Here is an 11,823-nt window from a genome sequence, read left to right as displayed (position 1 = left end):
TATTTTATTATACTGGGTCCGGATGCACTAACATTTACGACGGTATGTTTTACATATACAAATAAAATGTCTAACACTATACATAATTTATTTACAAAATGTCTTCATCGTCACTCTCGAGGAAGAGGTCAGGATTGTCTAACAACAGCTCCTGCCCACACTTCTGGGGTAGCCAAGTAACTATTACCCACCATAGAAATAATTACCTATTCATGCTATAGGAAATCTTGCCACGGGTCTTCTCGCTTGTATACAAAGTGGCAAGCTGTAGCACAAATGCAGTCTTGCAACCACGGGGACAATTCCATATCCTGCTGGCCATTATCGAATTTCTTGAAGCCTAGATTGTAAGTGTTAGGAACAATCGTTTGCCGATTGTTCCCTTAGTGGGTTGTTGCCTCCTTTTGTTTTTTTTTTTGTTTTTCTTGCTGGCGAGTTGACTTGTGGTGGATGGTGTCAGACTTCGCCAGTCAGGTCCAGGACAGCAGCAGAGCAGCGGAGAGCTTTCTTTTGGACGCGATGGTTGTCGCATTGACTCTGTCGTGGGAGTCCAGTTGTGGAGAACTGTTTCTGAGGACTTGATGGTTGCCGTGTCGGCTCTGTTTAGTTGTCCAGCAGTGTTGGTTTTACAGTTCTCGATTTTTTTTCCTTTATGCTGCTTGTTTATTATTTATTGTTACTATTGTTGTTTATGATTTTATGCTGCCTGTGTCTTATGATTTTTTTTGTATTTATGTGAATTTTATGTTGTTGTCATGTGTTTTGTTTGTTGATTTGGTCATTTTAAGTTTTTTTTCTCTCCTGGACCTGACTCACTTGTAAATTTTTGTAAATAAATTAATTTTAGGTAACTTTTTGTATTTGCTCTGCTCCTCCCTCCTTTGTTTGTCACCTCTCGTCAGTCATTTCAGCCCAATTGCTTGTTTTTTAAAGAACCTGTTGATCTCGAGAGACAAGATCATAATATTGGCGACCTTAGGCCAGGATTGGTTCTGTTTTGGCTGGCGGGGGTGTGGCAGCATCGGGGGAGAGTATTTTGTTTGTAAAAAAGAAAAATTATGGTAAATTTCTTTTTTCTGTTAGGTGGGGAGGTGTTAGGAACAATCGTTTGCCGATTGTTCCCTTAGTGGGTTGTTGCCTCCTTTTGTTTTTTTGTTTTTCTTGCTGACGAGTTGACGTGTGGTGGATGGTGTCAGATTTCGCCAGTCAGGTCCAGGACAACAGCAGGTCACGCAGCAGAGCAGCGGAGAGCTTTCTTTTGGACGCGATGGTTGTCGCATCGACTCTGTCGTGGGAGTCCAGTTTTGGAGAACTGTTTCTGAGGACTTGATGGTTGCCGTGTCGGCTCTGTTTAGTTGTCCAGCAGTGTTGGTTTTATAGTTCTCGATTTTTTTTCCTTTATGCTGCTTGTTTATTATTTATTGTTACTATTGTTGTTTATGATTTTATGCTGCCTGTGTCTCATGATTTTTTTTGTATTTATGTGAATTTTATGTTGCTGTCATGTGTTTTGTTTATTGATTTGGTCATTTTAAGTTTTTTTTTCTCTCCTGAACCTGACTCACTTGTAAATTTTTGTAAATAAATTAATTTTAGGTAACTTTTTGTATTTGTTCTGCTCCTCTCTCCTTTGTTTGTCACCTCTCGTAAGTCATTTCAGCCCAATTGCTTGTTTTTTAAAGAACCTGTTGATCTCGAGAGACGAGATCATAATAGTAAGCATATTCATTCACCGCCTACCTGGTGGATGGGTGGAGCTTCATGACGTCATATTACGTTACGTAACGAATAGTTTTAGGATCCTTGTCTGTGATTTTCTCAGTTCCGGCATTGGCGACTTCATTTTACTCTATAAATATAAAAACTATCGAACTTAAGTACTAAATAATACTTCCAAAAATTAGGTAGGGTCATAAAATTTACACTTACCACCTTTCACCTTTATCCGACGTTTCGGTGAAAAGTTATTGACGAAAAACCGTGTTTCATCGGCTCTGAATCCCTTAGTAGTGTGTTACCATAAGTCTTCTTGGAAAGGAAAACTTGAACAGGGTTGTGTGGATCAAGAGTACTTTTAAGCTTTGTCCTACATTCTCTACAAACCTTGTGACGAATCTTACGCACAATGAAACCTGTGATATATGCTAAAACATTGCATTCCTCGAGTAGGAGGTCTCCCCCAGGGAGGGTCATTACTCACTGTACTGATACAGGAATTGGCAGAGAAGAATGTGTGACTTTCACTGCAGATTTTGCAAAACCTGAAGTCCCTATGTAATAATTGTTTAATAACAGTGTTGTTATTACTTGTGGCTTTATATGTCAATTGTCCTGACTTACATTCGGGGGCTACCATTCATTTTAGGACAATTAACTCAGACTAGCCTACACATACTAATTCAGTCTTGGGCATAGGCTAATACAAGTGTGATACACCTGCCTAGGTTAATAAACCCAGGCCTACTTTTAGCTGGAACTGGTACTTGACGCCATAGACGGACGAATCTTCATTTCTGGTTAGGGTTGAGGGAAAGGCTGGCTCCAGTGGTTTGTTTTATGTGGCTTAGTAGGAGGAGATACGTGGTGTTTTCCTTCCAAATTGTTAGAACTGGTTCTTTAACAGGTACTTATAGTGGTTCTTACACTGGTTCTGTGTAATACGAAAAGTTCATTTAGGACAGCAATCTTGTGCCAGACAGCATGCAGTCCTTAGCCTAGGCTATACTGTACTCACGCCTAACATAACTGTTGCATTAGACAGTTAGCTTAGCTTTACATGCATAACAGGTGGAATTTAACTCAAGGATTGACATGTTCATAAAATTATGGAAGAATATCTCACATCTTAGCCTACGGTTGGTGGAACTGCAACCACATGCAAGCTCATCATGGTGCAACTTATGTAACATTACCATAAGAACTCCCGGTAATTTGCTGTTGCATCAAGGTAAAAATACAAATGAACACTAGTAAGTTTTATGGCAATATGTACAATATAAACTAAGATAAGTGCATACCTTTTGCAAGGGAGAAATATGGCATTTCAAATGAAAATAAGGGGAGCTGCATTCCTTTCCCCTCTCAAGTTGTCATACATGTCTTGAACAGTACGATTTGAGCTTGCCCAACTACGGCTTAGTTGAACTTGCACTTCTGTATGCACACTCAATCATAGACAATCTCAATTTCGAGTGGTTAATTCAACGTCTTGATATGCTGAAAACCAATTCGTTTTTCCAGTCCACCAATTATGAAGGGTATTGTCATTAATTCAAAGGAAGGATTTCCATCATTACACCTATATTGTTCAGAGTTACCAAGAAGGTATCAATGTCTTCTTGGCAGTTAGCACCAGCACTTGGAACCATAATAGCATCCACCATGGCTTGGCAGAGTGCACTCCTGAACTGACGTGCATCTGGATTGTCCCTGTGTTCACCTTTCCCTCGAACTATTGAAAATAAATTCTCCAAGCAGTCTGTTGTTTAATAGGTATGACATCTTGTACTTTGAATGTGACCCATCCCGCAACTGTAACAGACCTTTAATTGCCATCTGCCATCCAGAGAGGCAAGGCGGCTTTTGTGGACCGAGTGATTTGATACCATCCAACCAGGTGAGACAGTAACTAGAAATTCCTTGTGACCTGATTTCAGACTCATGGCATGTCGCATTTTTACATCACTGGTACGAGTTCCACTATTGAAACAGTTGAACAATTGGTCCATCTTCTCAACAAAGTCTGTGTATTCTTAAATCATTACACAAGACATTCCTCATCATGAGCATTTGACAGCTTGTGAAAGGGTGTCATATCAACAAAATTAATTAAATATATAATGAAATAATTTAAACAAACTTATACTTAGCAAATTTCTCCTCATACCACACTACACTACCAGTGCTCAATTTTTACAGGTGTAAAGTCCCTGCTGAGCGGGTTTTCTGTGGTGATGACCCGTTTTCTTCGCTTCTCCTAGGACCGCTGCTCCTGGGTAATGGGTCACGCAAAATTCAGACATACCCAATCAATTAAATTGTTTTATGTAAAAACTTACCTGCTGCCAAACTGTATGACTATGTGTTCCTTCTTTCAGGTATCAGAATGCATTCAACTCTGCTATTGCTCATTTGTGTAACTCAAAGTGTGTTTGTTAAATGTTATTGACCTCAGGTCACCCTTGTTCCCATTGTATTCCTCGGCGTGACGACAGTCCGCCGCTATATAAACCGCCTGTGTCCACAGTGAAGTAGCAGTAACCTTATCCTGCTCGTTTCTTTGACACCTCTTAAAGTGGTGACCCCGGAGTGGTTCCCGGAGCCATTAGCAGACTCACACGGCGACTTAGTCTTGGCTCCAGGAACTACCCCCGCCCCTAGCGGACTAATTACGGCGCTGTAACCAGCGTTCGGGCGTGCTGACTCTCACCGGAAAATCACCAGCGTCATTAATGGACTCACACGGTGCGCTCTCAAGTGTGTATTGAAGCGAGTTCCACTCCAATTAAGAGAGCAAGAGCAAGCAAGGACGCAGACATCCCCACCCTCGTTCAGTTAACTGCAAACCTCATGGATTCAGATGCCTACCTCCCGCCCATATCACCCGCGCCCCTCCCCGCGCCAAGGCTCTCGCATTCCTCCACACTGCTGCCCATGCCCCGCACGCTGCCCTGCCTGGTGCCCTGTCCGGCAGGTCAAACAAAAGCTGCCCTCACCATAAAGCTGCCACCTTTCACTCAGGGGAACCCATCAGCGTGGCTGTTCAGGGTCGAGGGTCAGTTCAGGCTGGCGGAACTCACGGATGAGGTGCTACAGGCTGACGCAATGATAAATGCCCTACCGGAGGAGGTCTACAGGAAACTCGTCCCGTGGGTGTCCACCGCACACCCCCTCACCTACTGCCACTTGAAAGCATCCCTCATAGAGACGTGCTCCCTGCTGGTCGCCGAGAGGGCCGCCCGCACCCTCAACCTCGTCATCAACCCAGGATGATGTTGGTCGACACAGGGGCTGTCAGATCAATATTTCCGGTGCCCAGGGAGGACCGCAAGAGTTCACCGGACCGAGCTGCCTTCCTGACGGCCGCCAACGGGTCCCCCATCCTCTCCTATGGCACCAGGCTCCTGTCGATCTCCATCCTTGGCCGGAGGTATTCCTGGAGCTTCGTCGTCACGGACGTAAGGACCCCGCTCCTGGGCGTGGATTTCCTCACCCACTTCGGGCTGGCAGTCGACGTCGGTCGCAAGCATCTCCTCGACACCGACTCCTGCCAGTCCCTCCCGTTCGCAACGGGACCCAGCGCACCTGCCATCTGCTCTGTCGCCCCCCACCAGTACGCCCAGCTGCTGAAGTTTCCCGACGTATTTAGACCTGAGCTCCGTCAGGTCCCTGGTGCCCCAGCAAAACATGACATCTACCACCACATCAAAACGAAGGGCCCCCCTACACACGCAAGGTTCCGGAGGCTTCCCCCACGGCGTCTTCAGGAGGCCAAGAATGCCTTCGCCGAAATGGAGCGGATGGGAATATGCAAAAAGGCCGCCAGCCCGTGGGCCTCTCCCCTCCACATGGTGCAGAAACCGGACAGCTCCTGGAGGCCCTGCGGCGACTACAGGCGACTCAACCTCGTAACTGAACCTGATCACTACCCCCTGCCGAACATGCAGGATCTCACGGCCTCCTTCCACGGGGCCAAAATATTTTCTAAATTGGATCTTCTAAAATCTTACTTTCAGGTACCAGTTGCTCCAGAGGATATCCCGAATACCGCCATCATCACGCCTTTCGGGTCCTATGTCTTCGCCTTCTCCACCTTCGGCCTGAGGAACGTGGGGGCGACCTTCCAGTGGCTCATGGACAGCATCCTGGGGGACCAGAAGTTCTGTGTCTGCTACGTGGATGATATCCTTATATTTTCCAGGTCCCATAAAGAGCACCAGAGGCACATCCAGGCAGTCCTGCAGTGCCTGCAGGAGAACGGCCTCGTTGTCGGGTTTGACAAGTGCATCTTCGGCGTCGAGAAAGCTGACTTCCTAGGCCACGAGATATCCCCGGAAGGTGTCCGCCCGCTCACATTGAAGGTCGCAGCCGTCACCGGGTTCCCCGTCCCCACCTCTGTCAAGGCTGTCCAGGAGTTCCTCGGGATGGTGAATTACTACAGGAGGTTCATCCCCGGCATCGTGCACACAATGGCCCCCCTGACGGGGGTCCTGAAAGGTCAACCAAAATCCTTAGTGTGGGGACCCAGCCAGCAGCAGGCCTTCTCCCTGACGAAGGCTGCCCTTGCTGAGGCAACCGCCTTGGCCCACCAGGACCCCAGCGCTCCCCTCCAACTGACGACGGATGCCAGTAGCGTCGCCTGCGGAGCCGTCCTAGAGCAGACCGTCAACGGTGCCCCCCAACCCATCGCCTTCTTCAGCAAGAAGTTCAACCCCGCGGAGGCCCGCTACAGCACATTAGACAGGGAACTCTGCATGGTATACCGGGCAGTCCGGCACTTCAAGTTCCTCCTGGAGGGCACGCCCTTCACAATCTTCACGGACCACCAGCCGCTGGTTAACGCCTTCACCAAGCAGGGGGACGCATGGTCTTCCAGGCAGCAACGGCACCTTGCGGCCATCGCAGAGTTCAATTGCTCAGTCAAGTACCTCCCTGGAAGGAAAACCCTGTAGCAGACGCCCTCTCCAGAATTGAGCTCAACGCGGTGCAGCTTGGGATCAACTATGAGGACCTTGCCCGAGAGCAGACCGCCGACCCGGAGACTCCAGCCTACCACACCGCCATCACATCCCTGAAGTGGCAGGATGTAGCCCTCACCCCCGGGGGTCCAAACCTCCTCTGCGACGTCAGCACTGGCCAGCCGCGCCCCCTGGTGCCCGCCTCCCGTCGCTGCCAGGTATTCGACGTCATCCATGGGCTGTCCCACCCCTCCGGCAGGACGACGGCCAAGCTGCTGACAGAGAAGTTTGTCTGGCATGGAATGTGGAAGGACGTGAGGACCTGGGTGAGGCAGTGCCTTCGGTGCCAAACCAGCAAAGTTGGTCGTCACACCGAGTCCAGGGTAGGCGAGTTTCCCCAGCCGAGCCGGCGGTTCAGCCACATACACATCGACGTCGTCGGCCCTCTACCCCTGTCAGGCGGGGCCAGATATCTCCTGACGATTGTCGACCGCTCAACCAGGTGGCCTGAGGCTACGCCCATGCAGGAAGCCACCGCCAGCGTGTGCGCTGAGGCCCTCCTCTCCAGCTGGATCAGCTGCTTTGGCGTCCCGGACCACATAACCACCGACAGGGGCCCTGCCTTCCTGTCCAAATGTGGTCCGCCCTGGCACGCCTGCTGGGGACATCTCACCACACCACCACCGCCTACAACCCCGCAGCCAACAGCTTGGTTGAGCACTTCCACAGGTCCCTGAAGGCGTCCCTTATGGCCCGCTGCACTGCTGAGGATTGGAAATACCAGCTGCCATGGGTCCTCCTCCGGTTAAGAACCACCCTCAGAGCCAACGGCGACCCGTCCGTAGCTGAGAAAATCTACGGAGAGCCCCTCATAGTCCCGGGCGAACTAGTCACAGAGGACTGCCACAATCCATCAGTCCAGAGGCTTCGCGAGGTAGTTGGCAAGTTCACCCCCTGTAAGCGGACATATACCGACAGGTCAGTTGCCTTCACGCCGCCCGGCTTGTCCTCCACCACTCACGTCTTTGTCAGGGATGACGCCGTCCACTCACCCTGACCAGGCCCTACAGGGGGCCCTTCCGCTTGCTGGAGAGGAATGTCAAGGCTTTCCGGCTCGCCCTCCACGGAAAGGACGATTGGGTGTCGGTCGACTGCATAAAGCCCGCCCTCCTGGAGGAGGGCACAGACGTCACCGCACTGCACCCTGCGCCTGAGTAGTCGCCTTCACAGCCAGGCCACTGCAGAAAACGGGCACGCGGCCGCCCCCGTAAACGTCCGCCCACACCCTCAGCCAGCCGCTCCCGCACACAAAGCAAAACCCCGCTCACTTCACGCAGCCGCGGCACTCTGCAATGCCTCAGCAGATATGCCGATTAATTAGACGTTACCCACGTCTTGGCGGTGGGGGGGGAGTATTTATAAAGTCCCCGCTGAGCGGGTTTTCTGTGGTGATGACCTGTTTTCTTCGCTTCTCCTAGGATTGCCGTTCCTGGGTAACGGGTCACGCAAAATTCAGACATACCCGATCAATTAAATTGTTTTATGTAAAAACTTACCTGCTACCAAATTGTATGATTATGTGTTCCTTCTTTCAGGTATCAGAATGTATTCAACTCTACTATTGCTCATTTGTGTAACTCAGTGTGTTTGTTTAGTGTATTTTATTGTCAAATGTTATTGACCTCAGGTCACCCTTGTTCCCATTGTATTCCTCAGCGTGACGTCAGTCCGCCGCTGTATAAACTGCCTGTGTCCACATTAAATAGCAGTAACCTTATCCTGCTCATTTCTTTGACACCTCTTAAACAGGAAAGGTTGTGTGACAACAGGACCAGAAGAATTATGATGTAACAATGCAAGAAAGAAGACAGCGAAAGAAGAATCAAGAAGAAATCTAAGCGATTGACTGAGAGTTTCCGGGAAAACCCAATTGAACAAACAAACACTGCTATATGAAACAGCTTGAGCAGTAAAAGAATGCCTGATTTGCTATAACAACACCCAGTAACCATTGTAGTGTCTAGACAAAACATGGTTAATGGAACAAACAAAGCAGAGAGTTTAGAGTACAGTATACTGTTTGGTCAAAGGAACAACGAGTGAATAGGCTAACCATCAACAGAATTACAGCAATGAACTGCAGCACAGAACTGCGTCCCTGTCACGTTGTCGACATCTTCCAACTCCAAACTCCAATTACGCGCCCGCCGGTAGAGGCGCCACCGTCGCCCAGTTAGAAAGTGGAGCGATACAGAGAACTATTAATGGGAGGCTACCATAAGAAAGTAATTTTGGCTAATTTGGAATGAGATTCTTCAAAAATGGACAAAACGATGAAAATAGCTGCCAAATCAATAGGCTAAGCCTACCGCTCGGATGACAAAGATTCTTTTCCTCATTTTTACCATCATTGTAGGGTTTTTTTTCTTGGCATGATGATTTGGTAACTTTTACCAAACAGAAATCATATTCATGTATTCGAAATGAAGTTTTAATTAGAATAGGGTTACATGAGATAACAATTTACCAAATTAATTGGGGCATAGGTCTAGCCTAAGCTATAGTTTTTTGTTATTACCAATATATGAGACATGGTTCTACGAAAAAATACAGCTATTTTTCATATCGAATAGGGTAATAGAGTAGTTTTCTATGGATTGGTTAAGTCGTCCTGAAATAGTCTCACAGAAACATATTTGAGACTACACTTGTTGACACAATTAGTACCCTACGGACCCACTGATTACTAAGCCTTTTATTAATGGGCAAGATCGTCTTTTTGAAATATTATTCTATTTTTTCTGAAGGATAAGAAGCAATACACCCTACCATCATGAAGATAATGAACTAGAACAAAATATTGTAGGACACACTAAGCGCCTATTTAATATTCGTGGTTTCCGGAGATTTTCAAGATGGCCGTAAGGCTCTGCAGCGCCGCCTTGCTGGAAGAACACCGAAGTACGCAATACTAGTATGCAGATAACACCCCCTCATTGACCCACTATGATCAAGGTCATCAAAACAACAGACCGATACTCAAAGTCAGCAGCCAACTATAGTTGTTCACTTTTCAGGATTTGTAATCAGTAAATTGCTGGATGTGGTAAAAGGGCACACGAGTTTCAAAAAACCGGTAGGAATGAAGTGCTCCTTTTAGCATCAGTGTTGAAACTGTAAGAGACCGCATTTGGCGGTCTCTCAGCCGCACGTGTGTGTGCGTCATCCATCAGAGGAAACGAGACAAAAGCAAGAACATCCTGTTTTCTCTCTCAAGGAACGCAACTTCTACCATACATATATTTCCGTCAGTTTCTCCCAAACCATTGTTGCCTCGATTTATGCACAAAAAATAATTGTTAAACAGACATCTTAAGACAGGACAGAGAAACAAAAAAAAAAAAAATTGTAATAAACGATCGGGAATGTTAGCCAGTGCAAGCACGTACTAAAATAAATCCTGACATTCACTCCTGACTATTTGGTTAAAGAAAATCTTCTTAACAAACAAAATTACCAATTAATCTTAACATATAAAATCTGTCATCCATGCAGGTTTGGATTTATTTCAGCACAATGGCAAAATGGGTGTGGGTGGTATGATGGTGAGGGCAGTATGGTGGGTGTGGGCAGCGAGTCGCTTACACTGGGCAAGCCCATTGATTTTTTCTCAGGGGTCTTCGGTTGCGTAAGGGTAAGCAGCCACTGCCATCTAATCTTATTGTGTGGGAGAGTTTGTCACAATACCTGTTCTGTCACAATACCTGTTCTGTCCCACCTATTGGAGGCCTGATTTTGGATTCTTGGACATAGTGATCAGCCTCCTACCACCACAGGATAAATTCTTAAATCCTGCTCTTAAAGATTTAACTTTGTCCAGGTAAACCCTTAAAGCTGTAACTGGACATAAAGTCTTTTCTTCATTGCCTACTTTAGTAGTTAAATTAGACACTGTCATAAGTCTGGGAGGGCCTTTTGCTTTGATGTTTTTTGCTCTAACGATGGAAGAAAAGACAGGTACCTCCTTGAACAAAGCCCACATTACAAGAAAGGGCTTGAAGCTCACTAATATACATTTTGCCATAGCAAGAACTAAAAGAAAGGGTCTTCACAGTTAAATATACTAAAAGAAACCTTATCAAAAGGCTCAAACTGAGGAAACATTAAATACTTATGGATGACATCCAAATTCTATCCCAAACCATGATAGAAGATTTTGGGGTTTCCAGCTCAAAAGATCAGAAACATTTTTTAAATCTAAAATGTGAGTGACATTCAAGTTAGCATAACTGACAGCAACATGGAGCAATATCCTTGAATGCTGGGGCAGAAAGCTGCTTTGCACACCTGAGATACTAGAAGAACTTAATCAGGTTATCTATAGAGGCACAGGTGCTGGATATCCCTCTGGACAAGTGCCAAGATCTATAAACTGACAACTGTTGTTGATGCAGTCTAATAGTGGAGAGCCTTCTAGACTTAAGGATTGGTTCCCTAGCCACACTTGAAAACCCTCCAGCTTATAAGAGTTGAAAGGCTCCACGTGGTCAGATGGAGCATGAGGAGGTCTTGGTGAAATCTTCTCAAATGAGACTGTCTGAGAAGATCTTTCTTGAACAGCAGAAGGAGAGGAACATCTACTGCCAGGGGAGGAAGCTTGGGAAAACATTTCCTTTGGGGCCACCAAGGAGCTATCAGAATCATCCTTGTGTCTGTGAAGCTTGCGACTTGTACTCTCCTCAAAACAACAGACACAGGACAAGTATAAAGGTTTAGATTCCACCACTCTTGAAGAAAAGCAAGCATCAACTGCCTACGCCTGAGGATCCTAGCATGAAGAGCAGTAAATTGGGAGTTTTGTGTTTTGAACAATCTCGAACAGATTGATGTTAGGAGTTCCCAAAAGGCTTCACAACTTCTAGCAAACTGGTGGATAAAGAGACCACTCTGATGTTGATTGATTTATTGATTATGATATTTAGGTCTTGAACCCATCAGGATTATTCAGCGCCAATACTCTGATGTTAGAACTTGCCCTTTCCTGCTGAGTTCGTCTGCAAAAAAAAAAAAAAAAATTTGTTTCTCCCTCAGAAAAACTGAGGGAATGTTCCTAGCCTCTACCCAGTGGTTTCTTTGCTTGCCTGAA

The 11,823-nt window shown here is 46.6% G+C and overlaps 1 protein-coding gene across 1 annotated transcript; it reads left to right on the top strand.

The window, feature by feature from the left end:
• Window positions 1-7,311: 7,311 nt before the first annotated feature.
• LOC136841176 (uncharacterized) lies at window positions 7,312-7,734 on the top strand. The gene has a single exon (XM_067108216.1). It carries the CDS (start codon window positions 7,312-7,314, stop codon window positions 7,732-7,734), a length of 423 nt encoding a protein of 140 aa, XP_066964317.1.
• Window positions 7,735-11,823: the final 4,089 nt, after the last annotated feature.

Source organism: Macrobrachium rosenbergii, chromosome 8, assembly GCF_040412425.1.
Source record: "Macrobrachium rosenbergii isolate ZJJX-2024 chromosome 8, ASM4041242v1, whole genome shotgun sequence".
NCBI classification, from domain to species: domain Eukaryota; kingdom Metazoa; phylum Arthropoda; class Malacostraca; order Decapoda; family Palaemonidae; genus Macrobrachium; species Macrobrachium rosenbergii.
This window is presented reverse-complemented; position numbering and strand designations above follow the sequence as displayed.

What these genes read in the sequence shown, in the direction of transcription:
- LOC136841176 (XM_067108216.1), top strand. Translation starts at nt 7,312, where the DNA reads ATGTGGTCCGCCCTGGCACGCCTGCTGGGGACATCTCACCACACCACC.